At 42.9% G+C, this 22,103-nt stretch overlaps 1 protein-coding gene across 2 annotated transcripts in view; it reads left to right on the top strand.

The window, feature by feature from the left end:
* Positions 1 to 22,103, top strand: part of LOC146207757 (S1 RNA-binding domain-containing protein 1) — a 45,758-nt gene that overhangs the window by 18,019 nt on the left and 5,636 nt on the right. For both annotated transcript variants that reach the window (XM_084590285.1, XM_084590290.1), the window contains exons 9-17: positions 786 to 997; positions 5,090 to 5,247; positions 7,733 to 7,823; positions 9,202 to 9,309; positions 12,754 to 12,845; positions 13,315 to 13,397; positions 14,298 to 14,404; positions 15,037 to 15,222; positions 18,438 to 18,554. In XM_084590285.1, coding sequence (XP_084446411.1) covers positions 786 to 997; positions 5,090 to 5,247; positions 7,733 to 7,823; positions 9,202 to 9,309; positions 12,754 to 12,845; positions 13,315 to 13,397; positions 14,298 to 14,404; positions 15,037 to 15,222; positions 18,438 to 18,554 — 1,154 coding nt within the window. The remainder of the gene's footprint in view (positions 1 to 785; positions 998 to 5,089; positions 5,248 to 7,732; positions 7,824 to 9,201; positions 9,310 to 12,753; positions 12,846 to 13,314; positions 13,398 to 14,297; positions 14,405 to 15,036; positions 15,223 to 18,437; positions 18,555 to 22,103) is intronic.

The raw sequence follows: 22,103 nt of genomic DNA on the forward strand, positions 1-22,103 counted from the left end.
CTAGCCGCAAGCAAGGGCGCGGTAAGAGAGTACAAAAGCAGCGACCGAGTCATGTGTCGACCTATTGGAGAGGCAATAGCACAAGCCCCTGAACGTGACGCGTCATAGCAGACACGCCAAAAGAATAACAATAAAAACCAGCAAACCTGTGGCAGATAGCAGAACAACCCTTGAACCCATAACTGCATGAATATTGAGGTGAGGCCTGAGCATATCCCGGCCTCGGCGGCAGCTTTTCGATGGAGGTGAAAAGCAAAGCACCCGTGTTCTGTGCGATGTCAGTGCATATTAAAGAACCCCAGGTGGTCGAAATTTCCGGAGTCCTCTACTACGGTGTCTCTCATAGCCTGAGTTGCTTTGGGACGTTAAACCCCACAAACCACAAATCGTAACTGCACGTACGCTCCGCATGATCGCTTATTATGAGTAGCTTGTGCGGAACGACCGCGCCTCTCAGCAAAGAAGGTGGCAGGGGTGGGCACATTTGCTCCATACTCTTCAGTATATACGTACCAACACAACGCGTGGCGAAAATACAAACTTGTAGAAAGATTTGACAGATGGCGCTGCCTGTCCAAGCTTCGCGCTCAGGCATTTGAATGCACGATAGAGAACGTACTGGTACTTCGGTGACACTGTGGGAGGGGAAGCGCAAAAACGTATTGGTAATTTCGTGACAGAAAGGGTTAATAAGTTTCCTTTATTTAAAACTGGTTTTCCCGTCTTTCGTAGTTGGTGAACATGGTTTTCAAAGGGTCATCTATCGCCACCTTTCGTGGTCCCAGGTGCTGGCCATCAACCGAGGCGAGTCCCAAAAGGTGCTCACAGTGAAGTTGGTTCTGCCGCCACACATGGCGCCATCACTCAAGCAGTTCTGTGAGACGCGCCTCCGCGGTATGGGTGTACAGATGCAGGGACAGACGATGCAACTCATTCAGGCCGCAGTGGAGGACGCTTATGCACGACTGCTAGAACCTCACCTCATACGCAGCATCAGGTAAGGGATTCTGAGAATGCATCGTTACGGGGAATGATGATTAATGTAGGACAAGAGATGACGAGCGCAGCAGGATGAAATTGGTGTGCATTCTTATCATTGTAAAGGCTATCACCATGGCCTAGCACTTCCATTCAGGCCGGCCTTTCAGTACAGGATGGAGAAAAACGTTCTGCAGTTATGACTGGGGTCATTTTGTTAGCATACTTTTCGACAAAGGCATGTCAAAGCTGCTTTCTTTGAAAGCATTTAGAAGGGAATATACTACTGTGGAAAACAGTTGCGCAGTCCATTCGCACTTGTGAATCATAAAGAATACTCCTGCTTTCTGACCATAATGGTCAGAACGACTCTGCCCCACCGGGGTGGTGCAGTGGTTACGGCGCTTGGCTACTGTTCCCAAGGAAGCGGGATCGAATTCCTGCATCGGCGGCTGCATTTCGATGGAGGCGAAACGTAGTGGCATCCGTGTGCTGTGCGATGTCAGTGCACCTTAAAGAACCCCAGGTGGTCAAAATTTCTGGAGTCCTCCATTGTGGCATCTCTCATAGCCTGAGACACTTTGGGACGTTAAACCCCACGAACCTAGCCAAGCCTTTGTGACTTTGAAGTGGGGGTGCATCTTCACACTTACTTAACTTATTAACCTGGATTTTAAGTGGAATTTTTTAACGTTAGGGCCATGCGAATACCATTTGATATTTTGAGTAGTATAGTTTGTGGACGGCATTTGCTATACAGTTCGATTTGCATATCACTTTCACTCTTTTCAACCATTCAAATCTCCTAAACTTCCAGAAGTTATGAATTTCTTGCTCATCTGAACTTGGTGTGACAGTGCAGCGTTTCCAACTGCCGCCATCTTGCACGTGACAAAAGCACATGCACGGTAATGCTGGCCTTTGCGTAAAACCAATCCGCTGGTGGACGTTGTGAACATACCAGCGGCAAGAGTGAACATGCATACATTTTACCGGCATCCCTCAAGATTAATGTATAGAACAGCTGCGACTTGCCACATTAGTAATCCACATTAGCATCAACGTGGCTACGGTGGGCAGTTTGATTAAAATAAATGAAATCGAGATAACACAAGGTTATATAGAGAAATACTGGCCGTTTACTTTTATCAATTTCTCTCAGCCGATTACTAGCGCATGCAAGGAAGAATACTCTGCTATGGACGACACGAAATAGCTTTTCCCTGCGATAAATATTTAGATATGCTTTGTGCTTTCTCCAACCTTCACACTAGGGAGCCTGGAAAAATATTGGAAAATGAATTTCATACAGTTTCTTTATGTGATCTTTGTGTACTTAGCAACTTCGCTGAGTATGCTGCAAACTCAGTTGTTTCTTTATTCTGCTTGCGGGATAAGTCAAGGTGTAATGAATGCATGGAGATCCTCAATAATTAATGCTTTATTTGCCCGCTTTGCTTTTGTAGAGCTGAACAAGTGCATCTACAATAGAACCTCGTTGATACATTCCCGGTTCATACAATTTCTCATTTCATATGCTCAAAATTATGGGCAGTAAAACATCTTCCACAGAGTTACAGTGTTTTTCTTTCATTTAATATTTTCTCGGATAACATGATTTCCTTTTCGTATTGTGCGTTGTCCGATCAACCAGACATGTGCTAACGAAAGCTCGCGACATGAAAAACTGAGCAGCGGCGCTCGCCTTTGACAGTTGCTTGCCTGCAGTGCCTAGATGCAAGGGGGTGAAGCATCAAAGAACGCCAACGAGCCAACATGCGAGGTGCCATTTTCGCGGAAACACGACTTCATGAGGAGAAACACGGTGACTCCTTTGCGGTGCTTTAGGGGCATAGGAGGGAATCATTTGATAACTACAACTATTTGCTTGCATACGAGCGAGCCGGGTCTCAGAATGAGCAAAAACTCGGTGGCAGTAACTCATCACGATGGCTTCTCGACATGTCACTGGTGTAAGGGGATGAAGCATCCAAAAACAACAAAGGAAGCAATCTCGGCTCGTGATCGTTCTACGAACCGGATTGTTACTAAATTCCTTCCACGCTTAGGACAACGCAAATACGGACTGAATTCTGAGAGAGTTAAAAAAGGAGCTGTGCATACTGGATGTCTATAAATGCTGATCTATATACTTTTATGAAGGGAAAGTCTCAATTCTAAACACCTTTATACCTGATTCAGAAGTTAATTTTTTCAGAATCAGGCGGGTTAGATCATACCTTTTTCCAGATTATTACGTTTCTTTCCCACATTATTTTAGAAACGCATCACCGAGGTTTTAATGCATAGACATTTTTCTTGAGCCTTCATCATGAATTACGCTTACCTTACTGAGCTAAGCACTTGAAGTCGTGCTTTAAAATCTTTATCACTTGCAAGTTTTATTTTAGATCCATCCCTCATAGCCAATGTCACTTTGGAATGTTAATCCCCATGCACCGCACTCATTCTGCTGAGGCCCCGCCGGGGTGGCGCAGTGGTTACGGCGCTCGACTACTGTTCCCAGGGACACGGGATCGAATCCCGGCCTCGGCGGCCGCTTTTCGATGGAGGCGAAAAGCAGGGCGCCCGTGTGCTGTGTGATGTCAGTGCACGTTAAAGAACCCCAGGTGGTCGAAATTTCTGGAGTCTTCCACTACGACGTCTCTCATAGCTTGAGTCGCTTTGGGACGTTAAACCCCACAAACCAAACCAAACCATTCTGCTGAGGTCAGAGTGGCTTTTGGTGTGGCATTCTGTTTGTTAGGTTATGGAGACAGAGAATAAAACCACTGGTGGCAGAGGTATAACAGATCTAGCGCTATGCTTAATACAAATTAAATTTTCATAAACTAGAGAAGCGTAAAGCATAACAAATATTTTTCTGCAAATGAATCCAAAACGAGCTACAATCAGTTGGAGGGAACTGTGAAAAAATGTTTTATGCACGTTACATAGCAGCTTCTCCAAACATTTTGAATCGTCACTGGTGAGAGAAGAAAAAGCAACGAATCAAGAAGACAGAGCAAACTGCCACGAGCTGTTACGAAACGTGTCTGGTTACAAAGATCTACATGAGTTTGGTGCGAAAGGTTCAGTATCTGTAATACTTCTCTGTGGACACCTGAACTATGCCATAAGGGAAGAGAAGAAGATGAGAGTAAAAGAAGAGAGAAAGCGATGCCGTAATGGAAAGCAATGCAATAATTCCAACCACCTGGGGATCTGTAAAATGCGCTGACATCTCACAGCACACGGACGTCTTTTCATTTCGTTTTCATCGAAACGCGACGGTTCAAACCCTGGTATCCAATCAGTAGTAGTAGAGCGTCTTGAGCCCCCGCGGTAGGTCCTACAGGAGTTGCTCTAATGGCTCTGCTGTGAAAACAAGCTGGTGCTTCATCATCGAGCCTCTTTGTTAATAACAAGCGTGTCAAGCTATGTTAGATAAAAGCATACTTGAAGCATTATTAGGGTGATGCCACAAAGGTGCCAATCACTACAAATATCCTAAAGAGGGTTGGACAGCCATGCAGGGCCTATCACTAATGTGTTGAGATTAAGGAAACTGCAGTGTCGTTCAAGCAACACTACTGGCAGAAGTAAGCGAAGTAAAGAAAAGGCTACAATTCAATGCCGACTATCCTCCTTAAGGCACTACTGACCAATAACCAGGGAATTTGCAGCACAGATGTAAGGCATAAAAGATTTGCACAAGGTGGAAAGCAGAAATATGCTCCTCATATCGATGTTGATGTGAACTCTAAGTAGTAGTGGCGCTTGAGCGCATCAAAGTGGTAGGCTCCACGTTTAAATTTATCAACTCAAAATTGTCAAACACTTTAACATGCTCCAAAGCATAATTATGTAGCTCCGAAATGCTGAAGCCTGCTTCCACCCCTGTATTTGCACACACTGCCGTTTCAAATGTTTTTATGGGAAGCCCTTTCCATCTCGAAGCACTCACCATCATAAAATTCAAAGTTGGGGCTCAGTGTGGCGTCCCGTGTCGTAAGTGGGTCTGCCACTGTCAAAGCATACTGCTACAACTTAGGCTGCCCTTGCTGAACTGCACGAAGCTACTGTAACCATGGCATTTATCGCCTTGCAGGTCGCAGCTCACCAAGGAGGCGGAAAAGGAGTCCGTGAGTGTGTTCCGGTCTAACCTCCGCCAGCTTCTCCTCACCCCTCCGGTCAGAGGTCATGCAGTGCTGGGCATTGACCCCGGGTTCAAGCACGGCTGCAAACTCGCTGCAGTTTCTGTCAATGGTTTGTTTGATTTTTTTTGTGTCTGTGCATGAATAAACATGCATTTGCTGTGGGTGCATGGACATATGGGCATTTGCCGTGTATGTGCGTGCATGTGTCACGTATATGTGCACTATTTGAGGGGGGAGGTAATTTCGGTGGAATGACTGCCACGGGCAGGCAGTGAGCCCGTTTTCTCACCGTATTAGGACGAAATTCTCTTCATCAGCAATGTTTCTCTGAAAGCTGTACAACTTTCGTTTGGAGCTGTATGTCCGCGCTTTGGTAGATACTAATGACTGATTGCTCCCTAACTGAAAACTATTGCACTTAGTGGTGCTAAGCTAGCAGTTGACCTCGGGAATTAATTTATTAATCAGCTATTCATTTTCTTTAACTATCACTTACTAGACGGTAATGCAACGAAACCGTAAGGGCTATTGGTTGAAAAATAAACATGAAAAGCATGTGCTGGAGCCTGATAGGGGCAGCTTGCTATGATGCTGCTTGCTGTCACGCTATTGCGCAGTGCGTACAATCCGAAAAGTATAGAAAGGGTCACTTGGCCATTTTTCACACAATATTAGATTGTATTTGAACTGTTCATGCTTTCATGGCAGCACCACTTCGTATTACAATACCAGATTTTGGGACCCAACTGGAGGCCATGCCATGACTACATGGAGTGAAGCAACAGTGGTCTGTTTTCCCCAACCACTCCAAATGGCATGCACTGTGAGGCTTTACGATTTGTATCGTGGCTTTGAGATATTTATATGTCAAATCGTATGCTTAGTGCCCCTGCTTTTTGGTGGTACAAGTTACCAGCAAGAGATTAAACCTTACCAGCTGTTTGAGCAAAAATGAGTGAAAGGTTTTCCAGTGATGTGGAGAAAAAAAAAAAAAAAAATGCTGAAGTTGACTCGCATTACTGTCGCTGACCTTTTTTAATTGTGCGTTCGTTTAGTAGAATCAGAGAAGTGGTGTGAACAATCGAACACTTCTCTAATGCTCGATCACACCAATAGGCGTAGAGGAAATGCAATAGATGTTTGTTTTTTTTTTGAACTCGCCTGTCTATTTCAATTCTGGTTTCATTGTCTTCCACCTCACCTGTCTATTTCAATTCTGGTTCCATTGTCTTCCACTTGCACATATATAATAATTCTTTTCTTATGACATTTCTATTCATAATCTTTTCCTCAACTCAGTTGTTGAGTCTTTCTTAGTCTGACCATCTACATCTACAGGGAGAGAATTTCAGTCTATCGTCGCAGGTGAAGGGATGGAAAAAGGGGTGGCAGGCGGGGAAAGAGAGAGATGGATAGTGTAGAGAATTGGTCGATCAGTTGGTATGGATCCATGTTGTTTCGGCACCACAAGGACGAGGATGGAGCTGAAGAAAGACAGAACAGGCACTCGTTATCAACTGAATTGGAACACGCAGTATATATATGAAGAGAAGAAAAACAAGACTAAAGGAGCAAAAAGCACATGTCATGCACAGTCCAGTTAATGATTACAACAATGAAGTCAGAAAAGGCACGGGAAACAACTTAACAATTCAGACTGTATCACAAGGAATGTGCATTTTGAAGATAGTCCAACTCTGCGTCAAGCAGCAACAATAAAGATGCTCTCACACAATTATCATCTGACTGTCTTAGTCTAAAAGCCTCCATAATCTCCCGGGCTGTCTTGTCGCTATGCTTCCACAGAGAACTCGCGTTTCTTTTACTCGCATTTTTTTTTAACGGTGGTGTGCTTTTATGTTTTTTCACATGCCTAGCCAAATGCGTCCCAGAGCTCTTATTGAGTGACCTAGCATGTTCACGGAGGTGCACGTACAGACAGGCTCCGTCTGTCCTGTATATTGCTGCAAACCTTTGATATCTTTATTTTGTTGTTTTCAATAGCCACTGGCATGCGGCCTTATCACTGTGACTGTAGTGCACTGAACGATCTTGTGGTCTTTGTTCAGGCTTGTTGTCGTAAAACGCGTCTTTATCATTTTCTTTGTGGCATGCGATGTGCCAAAATTAGTCTCGAAGGATTGCAGGCAAGTACAACTGCTTCCGTTTTATTCCAGACTTTTCTAGTATTCTTTACCTGGTTTATCTCTACGTTTCTGTGCCGGCTTTAAATTGAGCACTGCCAAATGCAGCGGACATTCATACTTCGGCGACCGATGAGCACGTTTCTTGCTATGCCACCGCCGTGTTGCTTGAAGTCTTTTGCGGGCACAGGTCAGCCCAATAAAGAGTTTATTTGGCCGCAGCTCCAGTCTCCTCATTTGATGCCTTCGGCGCTGTCACAACCGCGTGAAAATATTGCAGGCCGCAAGAGAGAAGGAGCAGGGAAAGAGGGAATTCGGACAGACACAGGGGCTTGATAGTTTTCACCTTAAAGGGAATCCTAACGCCGTCGCGTTAGAAGTTTCATTCGACCATGGTCTTAGGCAATCTTTGCTTATATTTTGCCTCCGAAACCTCTTTCTTGTCTGCAGGCAGCCTCCTACAACATGCTGTCATCTACCCCCATAATGGCCCCAGAGCACAGGCTGCACACGTCCTAAGGGAGATGATCCTAACACATAAGTAAGTAGGCAACACGACTGGCTCTATCCTCATGTAAAACATGCAGGGAGGGACAGAACCGGTGGTGCAAGAGGGACGTCGGGAATTTTCTTTCTTTCACAGCCTTATGAGCAGTGTTTTCAACTAAAGACATCCACCTCACATGCTGGCAGCCGAATCCAGTTTTTGCCACTCCAGAGATGAGACATAATCATTAGCTTAATGATGGTTCAAGTGCGCGTTGACCTGTTGCAACAAAAGTTGATGAACGCAGGTTACCTTGAAAACTGAATACAGTAAACTCACTGTAAATTTCAAACCGCAAGGGTACAGAAGTTTTTGATTGAGTTTTCAGAAGTGCGTCTTGATATGATCAAAGACTAAGTTTGATTTTCTTCATGGATATGTATGCATACAAGCAGCATTTTGAAGCTAATCTTCTTTAAAATACATACTATACCTAAGTAAAATAGCATAACTAAAACATAAGTGAAAGGCACCAATAAGTTTTCTCAACCAATGGGCTCTTAACTAGTCATGTAGTTATTAGTAACGCACTAGTTTACAAATAGAGTGAAACTATATTAATGAGAGCCTCAAGGAGATATGAAAATATAAAAAAAAAAGATCAAATTATCTAATGGCTACAAAAAGGTTCGAAAAAATGTTTCGTGTCACAGCAGTTTAGCTGTTTTAAGCTGGAGGGTAACGAATGAAAATGGCTCTTTCTAACACCAAGCACTGGCAGCGAACGTTTGCCCTCTAAGCTGCTTTTCTCGGTTTCTGACAGTACGATTCAGAAGCAAGACAGTCTTCAGGAGCGCAGTTGTCACAGACAGGCATTCTTCTCCGAGGGCTGCCTACCAGGGAAATGTGTGATATTTGTGCAATGCCGAGTACTGCACAGCTTAACAGTATTCAGAAAAGTTGAGAACAGTAACTTCAGAAAAACTCTACGGCCAGCTGCTTCATTTCTTCCTTCAAGAATTTAGGCTACTGCTGGCTGTTGCTGCTTGAACACAGGGCAGATTGAAATGTTGCAGGATAAACATTCTTCTCACTATGGTTAATTTTTTTACAGAGGAGTTGAGTTCCTCAGCGTGTTTTATTAGTTGCTTGTCCAGCACAGTAACTGGCAGGTTTGGATGCAGTTTGTTTGGATTCATTGGGGCATGCAGATTTCCAAGTTCAGGAGTGGTTGCCTCTTCCTTTCTCTTCTCGTTTTAGTTCAGCTATGTTGTCTTTCTTTTCCCGCTATGTTACTGCACCGACTGAGCCTGGCAGTATGCATTGGCTTTAAGGAATACAAGCACATCAGTTTTGTCTTGAGCTATTAGTTGGTTTATATGGACGGGGTTAAGCGGAGCAGAAAGGATGGTTGGATTTGTGTGCTTTGCAGCTGCGACCTGGTAGCCCTGGGCAATGGCACAGCCTGCCGAGAGACGGAGGCGTTCCTCTCGGAGCTCATCTCACGAGGCCACTTCGAGCCAGTCAAGCTCAAGTACTGGTGAGGGCGTTCTTCATGCTCTCATCATCCACAATAGCAGCATATTGAAGGAGACAGATTGTATGAGACACCTGAGGGCTGTACGATGTACACACAGAACTCAAGGCAGTCTCAGTTCTCTCACCTTCTTTCCTTCCCATTGCTTTTGCCTACCTTTCTTTCCCTTACAAAATATGGCTCAGATATTCTGTTCCTGATAGTTATAAAGCGATTTGCATTTGATTTTGTGTCGGGCTAGTGACTGCGAACATGTTTACTTAGCAACATAGCTTGAAGTGGTTGCCTCCTCAAATATGGGCATGCTGCAGGGAGTAGGTGTTGTGTCTACTATAAAGTGAAACGCTAAGAATTTGATTGGCAAGAAGGCAAAAAAAAAAAAAGCTCTACTCCCAGGCCATTTATGTATGTTTTAGGTTATAACTATAGTGCGCAAAGATTTGAAATTTCGAATACGAATAAAAAATGTTTGTTATTTGATTCATACTAAAAAACTGATATATTCAGAATTTTCCGAATACAGTTCAACCCCTTTTATAAGGGGCATGCACTGGTGAGCAGTTATGTCTCTTATATGAGTGGTCCCTTATAAGGAGGGTACCACGTTTACATTTCTAATCAGACGTTATTTCAGCATAGGCATCATACGGCTAAAATATGCAAAAAAGAAGGCTATATCCTATTGCAAAAGTGTTAATATAGCTTTCATTTACATATTGCATTTGCTTGGTGGACCACCACATGCTGACCACACCTCGCAACTTTTTTACATTTATTTATTACTGAAGTATAGTTGTAAATCTTGGTCTGCTTCACGGCTGCATTGATGCTGTTCAACACAGCCTCTTCCAACTTTAAAATCGGACTAAGAGCCTCATGGCCGCTGGGCCAAAACTTTATATGTTGGCAAACTGTGTTTACAGTGATTCTAAAGTGCGATCACAATGTGATGTGGCACCGCAACTAGCAATTTGCAGCTAAGTTATGTGTCTCGTGACACTACAAGAACTCAAGTCACAAAACCGCCACGAAATCATAAAAGTAGCGAAAACTATAAAACATCACCAGCAGAAATATCACTCAGAAATTTATATTTGTTTGAGAAAGGATAACAGCGGCTGTGAGTAACAAGTGTGTAAATGTCCCTACTCAGACGAAAAATAAATGAAAAGCAAACGAGCCATTTTTGAGTGGAGTTGAAATTGGTTGAATATCAAACAGAGCAGCTTATTTGTCCTCGTCAGAGCAGAACCACTTCTGTTTGTATGTCATTTGTATTGGTCTGGGCTTGGCTATGTCTCGCTTTCTAGGCACAATGACTTGTTTATGTCAGCAGCACCAGCACTCTTTGCATATACCAGATAGATTTGTCGTTCATACTGAAATGCAGCATGATAGAAAATTTCTGCTTTATTCTTCAGACTAGTGAACACAACACCTCCGGTAATTTTTGATAGGAAGCTCCACTAATTGGAGAACCCAACGCGCACTCCAAGTATGCTCGTGCAGATGCTCGCATGTGCAGCCACGCTTGTGCTCTTCGTGGCAAGCCTGAAGACCTTCTCTACGTTGCATTCCCACTGCAGGCGCTTCTTTTAGTCATTTCATAGCTGACCGACCTGCTTTTTGTTTGCTGAAGTTGTAATTAATAATGACGGCACAGGTGCATCTCTTCTTTTGTTTCCACTGTAGCTGCAGCTGAACCTGGCGATGGATGGTGCCACAATTAATGTTAAAATGTCTGTTACAAGCAAGACTGAGTACCAAACTTTAAGGCTACTTTGTCCTTTAAAGCTACATCCAATGTCTGTTAAAAAAGAGGTCCAGGTAACGAAAATCATAGGGTGGCCAACCATTTGGGTGAACGATGCCTCTTATACCTGTTGTCTGTCTTATAACGGGGTTCAGCTGTATTCGAAAATTACTGATTGCACCAAAAATTGTCCAATTCACCGCAGTTTCACCCCACTGCATGCTTAACCGTAATGCCTGATCGCATTGAATCTTCTGTGCAGCATCTTCAAAATGCAATGGGGCTGTTTCATCAAGATTTTTTCCTTTTGTGAAGGTGGCCTTCCCATCAGTGGACGCAAAGCGAAGTAGTTGATGAAACCAGGGGGAAAAAAACACCTTTCTCACTTTGGTTTCATCACAATCACAGACAGGCATCATGCAGCTGTCCATCAAATATAGTTGCTGTGATGCAAATAATTTGGCAGTTTTTTCAGGCCCACTCAATAATCCGAGCTTTTGGTTAAGGGGGACATGACTCTTAGAGCTATCTTTTCTAATTTTTGACCAAATTTGATAAGACCTGATATTCTGATTCCGTTTCTTGCGCTGACTTCAAATATAACTATTTTTCCAATTGGCCAATTATTTCGAAAGATAATTGAAATTACTTGTTCACAATTTATGGGAATAACGAAAAAATACCCGCACTACAAAAAATTCACATGGATACTTTGCTAGGTACTAGAAAGCATAATGAATACAATGTTAGGAGCATTTTTTAATGTAACAAATATTAGCGATGTTATAGCAGTTCAAAGTTTTTCAATTTTGCTTTAAATCAGACAGTACTGCACCCACATTTAGAACAGTGAACTTTGTACTGCTATAGCATCGCTAATATTTGTTACATCAAAAAAGTGCTCCTAACATTGTATTCATTATTCTCTAGTAACTAGCAAAGTGCCCATGGGAATTCTTTGTAGTGCTGCTATTTTATCATTATTCCCGCAAGTTAGGAACAACTAATTTTATTTATCTTTTGAACTAACTGACCAATTGGAAAAATAGTTACATATTTGAAATCAGTGCAAGACACTGAATCAGAATATCAGGTTTTATCAAATGTGGTCGAAAATTGGAAAATACAGCTTAAGGAGCCATGTCCCCTCTTAATTCTGACATTTTTTCTATTCTCTTGAAGGCCAAACTGACGAGAGTTTATCGCATTTAGTAGTGATGTGACAGCTCCACCCGGTTTGTTGCAGGCCCTTTCTGTACAAAAAACCTAGTGCTATACGAAATCCTGTATAAAATTTATACTAAATTTTTCAGTAAGGTAAACACTATTGCACACTTCTAATTTAATTTTATTTGTGGATATAATGCGCATTCTGAAATAAACAAGACGAAGAGTGTTCGCTATTTTTTTAATTTTCAGTTCTTTTCGGCACTCAGATATTCTATATTTGATTCGATATTCAAAGGCATTTTTTACTATGTATGTATTCGATTCATATTAGGAATTATATCAATATTTGCACACTACTACAGAATTTTGTTGTTCATCGTAGAAAACCAGGTCATTAGTCGTTTTACTGGGGAAAAAGAAACAAAAATAGGGCAGCAATCTTGCGAAAATTGCCTGCTGGTAAAAAGCATTTTGAGCTTATATTGTCCCAAGCAGGTGTGAATGACTGATTGACTGCAATGCAGCACGGTCGAGGAGAGTGGCGTATCTGTATACTCTGTGACCAAGGATGCCGAGGCCGAGCTACCTGGTCTGGATCCGAACATCCGCAGTGCAGGTGAGTGAGTGATTTTCCCATTCATTTTGTCGCAGAGTAAAGATGTGGAAGCTGCTCGGGTAAAGGCAGAAAATTTGCCTTTGTCGGGATAACATGAATGTAACATAAATGAGGTTTGTTGTCATTATTGTGACATGTGGCCGTGCTCTAAAAAGTACCAGTGTACTTTGTCCATGAGAAGAATGAGTGCTTTCTACTGCTACGTTAAGAAAGTGGCAGCGATGAGCATGACGGGAAATGTAAGGAGTCTTTCTCCAGTTACGGAGAACTATGAAAAAGGTTTCGTGGCCTTCTTTTGTTGCCTTGTGCTGGAATGGGTGTCAATATTTCAGATGGTCTGCCCGTATAATAATATAGTACTAAAACGTTCTCATTAGATTGTGCTATGGGCAAATGTGCACTTCAAGTTGCTTACAATGTGCCATAGAGGAGTGCTTGACATCATTTGCTCTTGCACAACTCTCTGCAGTGGGGATCGCGCGGAGGTTGCAGGATCCCCTGCTGGAGTACGTCAAGGTGGAGCCCAAGCACCTAGGAGTGGGCATGTACCAGGTAGGTTTGTGACAGAGATACATATAACGTGCCTTTTTTGTTTTCGCTTTTATTGTAGTGCCTGACGACGTACGTAACACAAAGCTTCCATTTATGTGCTTGGCGCACTATTTATGTGCAATGCAAGCAAGAGACATGAACACGTGCCATTCTCTATGTGAACTGTCTCATATTGTAGAATGGCCACTTGGAGGAGGAAGATATGTTAAGGTCGCTAAATTTAACTTGGCTTGACACTGCTAGCATTTGCATCAGTTAAGCCTTTGTCTTATGCGAGGTAATGTATGGCGATCAATCTTTCTCACATCCATGTCATTGAACCCAGTGGATGAGTTGTAGACTGCTGCCTGACACGCATCCAGCAATCTAAAAATTTATCACTTAGCTTTCGTCAGCGTGGTACAGAAGTATGCTAAATTTCTACCTTGCTAGAATGTACTTCAAGTTCATTTTTTCCCGTGGCTATAGCCTTTATTTGTCTGTATTAGTAAAAAGTGGATCAATCTGGGAGCACACAAGGGATACACAAAGACGTGCTCATAGTATTTGGGCTCTAGTTGGTAGTGTAAGATACTGCGAGGCCTATATGCAAGCTTTTTCTTCACTGACCGTCCTCACGCACGGCGCAGGACCTGACATGTGGCTTGACTGTGATGAGAGGGTTGTGCAGTGTCATTGTCTTTGCTAATGTAAGACTGCTGCAAGGCAAAGGCCTTTTTTGGTGACCTCCAGTCATTGCCATTGTGTATAAGCGACGAGAGTCCTGCTCCTACTGGTTGCCTCATTATTAAGCTGTGTGAACATGTTTTGTTGACTTGTTTGTGTTTTTTTGAGTTTGGCGTGGCATTTGTTTCTATTGACCTTTGAATTCCCCTTTCTTATTTTTCCCTACCCTGGCAGCATGATGTGACTGAGTCTCTGCTAAAGAGTGCCCTTGAAGGAGTGGTGGTGGAGTGCGTCAGCTTTGTGGGTGTCGACATTAACGTCTGCCCTGAGCCCATGCTTAGGTGAGATAATTTGCTCTCGCAACCTTTTTCTTTTGCATATAAGGTGGCCCCTCACAATTTTGAGCTGCCCGGTTTGGTTTGGTTTATATGATTCAACACCCCGGAGCGATTTTTTTATCATGTGGGACTCTTTAACATGCACTGACATCACGCAGTACACGGATGGCTTTCTCATCCATCGAATCGCAGCTGACATGGCAGAGCTTTGAGCTTGAAAAATATTTCTAATGTTGAATTCATGACACTGTGATTGCGTTTTTATAAGCATATTTACCTTTACATCTTTAGCGGCAAGAGCTATTAATTACCCCAGTGGTCTGTAGTGTTAGTGCAGGCATCTGTATGCGGATGCACTTTGAGGGAGTTGCTACACACTTGTTGTTACTTTTGTTTCGCTGACTGAATTTTCGTCGTACCTACATTCTAGTGTGACAGCTATCGCTGGACTCTCACGTTGCACAACACTGTGTAAAACCCTTTTATTTTTCTTCAGTAGATATTTAAATTGCAACCACATGTTGTTGTTTTTTTTTGTCATTTTGACTGACATGATTGTTACTGTTCACGCTTGCAAGTGGCGAAATGTTTGCTTGAGCCGAATCAAGAACTTGTGGCCTTTTCTTCTCTTCCAGGAAAGTGTCCGGCCTCAATGCTGGCACAGCCCGGAACATTGTCGAGTGGCGCTCGACCCATGGTCCCTTCTGCAATCGGCAGCAATTGCTCACAGTCAAGCGACTAGGCAACAAGGCATTCGAGCAATGCGCAGGTTTCGTCAAGGTCTTCCCCAAAACAGCCACAAAAGGAGGCTTAGCCCAAGAGTGAGCTCCTTTTCTTCCAGTGGGTTCCAGAGTAGTACACTTCGCAAGTTTTTTTCAGTACTTGGATTGAGGGGACAAACAGAGGCATCATATTGCATTGGGTCCATTAGCATCTGTCATCAGCTGGGTTGCTGGGCGGTCAATAGATGGCACTAGCAGCTTCTGGAGCAGTCTGTTCTCAGTGCTTTCATACAGCAATGCCTGTAGTAGCCCTTTGAAAATAAACCTATAAATCCTAAATAAATGCATTGGGGAAGCATATAACGGTTACAACTTACTGTTACTCACCTGTGGGGCTGAAACGTGGAGGCTAATGAGAAGAATTCTAGTACTTAAGTTGAAGGCAACATAGAGAGCTGTGGAAGGGAAAATGATAGGAGTAACGTTAAGAGACAGCAAGCACGTAGGGGGGGTTAGAGGAATAACTCAAGTTAGTGACATTTGAGTCAAAATTGAGAAGACGAAATGGGCATAGGTAGAACATGTGTGCGAAGAGAGGATAACCGATAGCCACTAAGGGTAACAAATTGAATTCTAAGGGAAGGAAAGCGTAGCAGGGGCGACAGAAAATTAGGTGGTAGGGTGAGGTTAGGAAGTTTCAAGGGTCAAGCGGATGATGTAGCTAGCACAGGGCTGGGCTAATTGGAGGAATACGGTAGAGGCCTTCACCCTGCAGTGGGTATAGTCCGGCTGATGATGATGATGAAATCAGTGTCTACCGCATCCACCGCATGTAAGAACGAAACAGATAACAAAGACGCGTGTGAGTGACTTTTAGGTAAAGAGTTTGGTATTGGCAAACATGTTGATTGTAACTTTTGTGTGCCTGGTTTCAGTCACATACGTGGCACTTCAGCAGAATTTACAGTCATCACTCTATAATCCAGCAAGCTCTGATGAAGCAAGATGGTATCATGTAACGCTGAATAAAAGGGAGTGATATTTTTGTTTTAAATGGCAAGAAAACATTTGAAGGCAATTGTTGCTTTCTCAGTATGGCTGGCTCTTCAGTGAGGCTGGACTAAGTACTGTAGTAAATTAAAATAGTCAGGTGACCTGGAATATGTGGAGTTTTTAGAAATGTTTTGCATACCTGGAAAAACATCTCAGAATTGCCAGGAATCTCATCCAAAATGTGGCAAAGTCAGGGAAAAGGAGTGGCTGAAATTAGCACATGATCTGCCATGATTTTTTAGGACATCTTGAGTGCCTAGCACGTGTTCGGTTCACATTAGCATGACGTCTTGTCAGTTATCGCTGCTTTGTTCTTACTGTTCATGAAGTGAACACTGTATAGTATATTACAGTAGCCAATTGATTTTTCAGACTCCAATAATTCGGACTTCATTCAGGAACCATCACATGCCCCATAGGAACGTGCGCATTTTCCAAACCAATGTTTCGGACCCAATGGTGTCCAAAAGTTCATTTATTCAGACCAAATTTGGCACCAGAAATATTGTGGAGATTGTTTTGTGGCCAAAGACTCGTTCTTTCCGGCATGGCATAGACACGAGCGGGCATCGTTGTCGCAAACAACTAGTATTGTGCGGCCATGAAAGCGAGGTGAAGCAGAGTCATTCGGTCGGACTAGCTTTGCTCTCTGTTCATCTTTGCCATTTGAGGCAGTTGCAGTGAGGGAACACTTGTCCTTGTCATCGTGGTAGCCTACCAAGAGCACGCAATCGAACTGAAAATGGAACGTGAGCACTGTCCGCTGCAGCTCGCTCCACCGCCGCCACCTATGGGGAGCACCACTGCGCACACGGTGACCGTCAGCGAGTTGCATGCTTCCCGCTAGGGCATGCAGATGGGCGGCGTGCGGAAGCCAACCACAGTAGCAGATTGCGCTGTGCTATAACTGTATTATCGGCATATAAACGAAACACGAAGAGCGGCAAAGTTCATGATTTGTAAACTGATTTTTGGCAAAAAAGTGACTTTTTTCACGGATTTTCTGGACTGTTCTGTTCTTCGAACCACTTCCTGGGTCCCGCCAAGTCTGAAAAACAGTCAGCAACTGTAGTTGGTTCTGTACCGAACTACTGGTTGCCACCTTCCTTAGTAAGCTTGGTTTGGCGCAGATCAGTAAACATAACAACATTCATAATTATTTTCGATGGAAAAAGGCATAACCAGTCATGTACGGAACTTGCAGTTTTGGTGTATCGTGAGAGGAGCCACACCACTATAGCATGACTTCGAAATCAGTCCCGAAAGTGTGCTTTCAGGCCGAATCGATCTCATTTTCATTTTTGCAATTTCAATAAAGGTTTTTTTTCTTTGACTAGATTTTGTATATTGTCCATTATTATTAGCCGTTGTGTTTTTTCTGCAATGGTCAAAAAATATTGACTGAAATATCGGGGAAAATTATGGGGAAGTCAGGGAGTTCAGAAAGAGTAGTTTACTAGACACCCTTTCTTTTGCAATCTTTTTTTATGCTGCTGTACTTGACCTATACTTAATCTTGATGCAGTCGCCGGCCGATTTCTCGGACACCCGATTTTCCGGACCTGCGTGATTATATTTGGACTCTGCCATGGCCCCGTCACGTGCCCCGTATGTCAGTAGTATAGTAGTTTTTGCCATATAACACAGGCAAAATTTTCAGATGTTTGAAGCGTTGCTCATTCGATTTTTTGGACGTTTTGTCCCGATTGCAAGTCAAAAGCTACGACAAATTGCCACATTGGTGCCATTTTGTTTTTCTGTAACCTCGATGTCCATGCATTTCTTGCAAAGAGGTTGGTAGTCTCGTCATTGCATTGCAAATAGCAAATGCACAGATTCCAAAAGCATAAACAGCTGTGCTGTTCAAATGCAGTAGGATGACACCATAATTTTAAGGCAAATTTATTTTTTGTTTTGTCTTATAGGCTCCTTTACACATAAGAATTAGATGGTACAATTTTCTCCATTAACCTGCACATTTTGTGTTCATGTCCAGGTGTTGTGTGTAATGGATGGGCCCTTTGGCTTGAAAATGTCCTTCTATTTTTCAATTCAAGGCAGCTCAAGAGCAGTTTTATTTATTTATTTATTTCATGCATTTTATTTTTCTTAGAATAGAACAACTATTAACGGTACTAATGTTGGAATATAAATAAATGAATGAAAAAACAGGTCTGAACATTGATGTGGGGAAATGTGTTGTGATTGCACGATGTCTTATATTCATGGCCTCATCTTCTTTCAATCTTTCATATTTGCAGCCAAGGAAAGGATGCATCTAGACCAGCACAGAAATCCAAGGTGGCAAAAGGTAGCGATGGCTTCAACCCACTTGACATGACTGTCATCCATCCAGAGTCGTATGCATTGGCAGAACAGTGAGTGCCCGATTCCATATCGACAAATTTTACAAAATCGGCGCCACACTGTGGTGGGACCACGAACTAGCCTAAAGTGGATCAGCAGCACTTGGAACTGTTTGGTGGCTGCTTTACAAGCGCATCTTTGGCTCGTTCATACGTTGTCATAATTTTGCTAAGAAGATATTGGCAAATTTCATGCCTTCGAAGCCAAACTGGCCAGAACTTGCAAGGCAGATTCCACATTTGAGGAGTCTGCTCACAAACGTGCATACAGCGTCGCTGAGTTCGGCTGATGTGAGGGTCGCACGGAAGTGCTTTTGAGGGTGAGCTGCCTGAAAAATTCAAACTGAAGATGGTCGAAAGCGGAACTGTCGCGAACAATTTTAGGTTTAAGTGTTAGGCAATGGTTTCAGGAAGCTTTGCTCGAATTTAACTGTGTAGCATGCGGATATTTGCTGACTCAGCCCAGTGATCTCCAGTTTGTCACCAGCTCTTTGTTTTACATAGACTAATACCAAGCGTTTAGCTAAACTTAGGCTCTGATCACCCCCAAAAGTATGCGATTCAATCATGTAATCGAGGATACTTGTTACTGCGCCCAGGCTGATCATAGACTGAATCCTTTCTGTGGTCGCCACCGTGCCTCAACCATACAGCACCACTTACAGTTTCTTCAGCAATAAACCTGGTGTCCGTGCTATCTTTGTTTAAAAATAGTACTAATACCTATGTACATTTGGTGGGGCAACTTCAGCCATGTTGCTGACAGTTGTGTGCAGTTATTCAGAGTATTTTAGTAAATAAATCAATTAAATTGAACATATTAATTTTTTACCTTTTACATTTCCATTGAAATTGTTGTGCCAATTTGTAGAGTGTTCCAAAGAAATGTCTAATTCATTTGTTTGTTAGTTTAAAGTCTGCTGTAAATAAGTTTTGCTGAGTTTAAAAAAGGGTGTCCAAAGTATTTATTGAAAACACTTGTGACTGTGCTCTTGTACGCTGCAGTAGCGGCGCCCTCAAATGCACAATTCCTGAATGTACACTGCTTTGTTTCAGCCTCTAACTATGTACCTCCAACTGGTGCACCCGCTGCCTTCTGCACTGAACATGGCCCAGTTATAGAGTTTCAACTTTGCCACCGGACCTCACTTTATTGTTCTTGCCTATCGCGTTGATAGTACCATCCGACACAACTATGTTTCAGAGTGGTGTTGTCAAACTGTGCTAGAACATCTGCCCTTAGCACGATCATAATTTTTTGCCATTTGCATTCCTCTTACAATAGAAAACATTCACCCTTTGTTCTTTTCTTTTTATAGTAACCTTAACTGCTCAAATGAGCGAAGGACAAAATTTAAAAAAAAAAATTGATTTTGCTGCACCATTGGAAAATGGGCCTCTTCCCTCCAGTATTTCTATAACAGTATCTTACAACAATCTGTAGTTAGCTCACAAATAAAATTGATTTCCAAGAAAGGTAAGCTTGGTTGCAGCCTGTGTGCACTGCTACGGTTGTTTCGCGGCGACCGCTTTAGCCATTCTCAATTTTCTTCAATTAGAACCTAGTAACTACGCATCCTAGGCCACAGTAGTTAAGAAAAAATATGTACAGCTCAAGCGTTGGCTCCAGGTATAGAACACAATGAGGTACTTAATAGAATGGTTTTATTTAACAGTTCACCTTCATGACAGTGGGTAGTTGAAGCCTGTCATGGGGCTTGCATTCCAGTGAAACCAATACTAAGGGCTTAGTGGGCTGCACGCTGTCATGAATGCTACAGTTGAGGTGTTGTCCCACCACCGACATTTTCTACGGGTATTCCGCTAGTGAGTGTCGATGTTCAGGTCACTGCTTTTCTTCGCCAGTACCATGTCTAGCTGTTAATCATCTGCTGACATCTCTCCTTCAGTAGGAGGAAATTCACCTTGCAATGCTTCTCTCTTTCCATGTGATCACTACGCCAAGCTGTGATAAAGTCAAATCCCACCACAATTAAGGCTGCTGCAACTTAATCTTTGTCAAAACAAAGTATTTGCAATCCGTCATCAGAGTGTCATACCAGGCAGTGGAACTTTTCATCATCCACAAAAATCGCGTTCGTAATGTGGTTCCACATCAATAAAATTTTTAATAAAACTAGCCAAGCTTTTCTTTTTTTTGTGCTACTAAACATGTCAACATCTCAATTAGTTTCACCAAAATTTCTGCCAGAGTCAATTTGCTGTTTCTGTTGTGCTGCTGACACTCTCTGTGGATTTAATTTAGTTAATTAGGATGTGATGCGAGCTCGAACTGTAAGCTTCCAAACTGCACCTCTTGGTGTGAAACAGCTTGTAGCTTTTGTGCTCGCTTTGTTGACGAAGGCGTAATGGAAATCGGGGCCCGTATCAAGACTGTGTCATTATCAGAAGTGTAATGGTTTCCATAACCTTGAGTCATTTGATTGGTGGAAACATGTAAACACCAGAACTGGATGTCACTAGCACTTCCAGTTCCGGCGTTTCCGATATTCAGATGACTTTAGGTCAGGGAGACAGCGACACTTTCGATAGGGATAATGGACCCAGTTGTTCGCACTTTCGTCTTAATGCATATAGTTGTTGCAGTGATGGTGAGAGGTAACAGTGTTTCAGACATTTCGTGACAAGTGGTGTCTAGTTCAGAACGCTTTCGCTTGCAGCCTCTGTATGGAGCGGTCCCCGTTAGGCCTAAGATTCGCCATCGTCCTCAGTGCTGGCCATAGCACGTTTTTGCAGGAAGTGTGCCAGTAGTGCGGGTGTGCTTCGATTTTGTTTCTTCATTGCAGACAAGCGTCGTGCTAACATTTTTTTTTTCCTTTTTCTGTTGCACCCGGTACAGGCAATGCTGTGTAAATGGCAAGTCGGCACTGGTTCTAGGTGCAGTCTTAGCAGAACAAAGTGTTGACAGCAGGCTCATACCGTACACCACAAAACAGCTTCAAAGAGTCAGAGCAACACCATAACTGGCACATCAGTCAGAGCATCGGCTGCAATATTGATATGTACGACTCCTATTTAGCGTACAGTGACCTGAGTGCGTATGTGCCTCACGCATGCCGAGATGTCCCAAGATATGGACTCATGGACTCTGGAGCATGGGCTCTCACAGGATAAAGCAGGGGCAGTTTTGTAATCTTGCTGGAAAAAAAATCCAGCTTGAGAGCCAGAGCAGCAGTTGCATTTATTGCTCGAATATGTGTGGTATGGGCAATTTTTGGAGCACTCTGAAATTTCGCTGAAATGCAGAGACCAGTGCTGGTGGATTATTGGAAATAACTGATGTTTCATGAACTATCCAGTCCATTCTGACCATGTTTTGTGTTAGGTTCAGTGCAATGAAGTTTGGTATCAGTATAATTTTTCAGGGGTCCCGTTACTTTTATTGCTAGTGGGGTTTGAGTTGTATTAGACTTTTTTGCTATGACAACAGCCGCTATTAAAGAACTGTAAGCAAAGTATTCGCCTTCAAAATAAGTGTATTGCTATTACTGCTACATGGCTCCTTCCTAGCTCCTTATTTAATGCCTGGCACTAGAGGCC

The sequence above is a fragment of the Amblyomma maculatum genome, chromosome 1 (assembly GCF_055883805.1).
Source record: "Amblyomma maculatum isolate TAMU_Amacu chromosome 1, ASM5588380v1, whole genome shotgun sequence".
NCBI lineage: Eukaryota > Metazoa > Arthropoda > Arachnida > Ixodida > Ixodidae > Amblyomma > Amblyomma maculatum.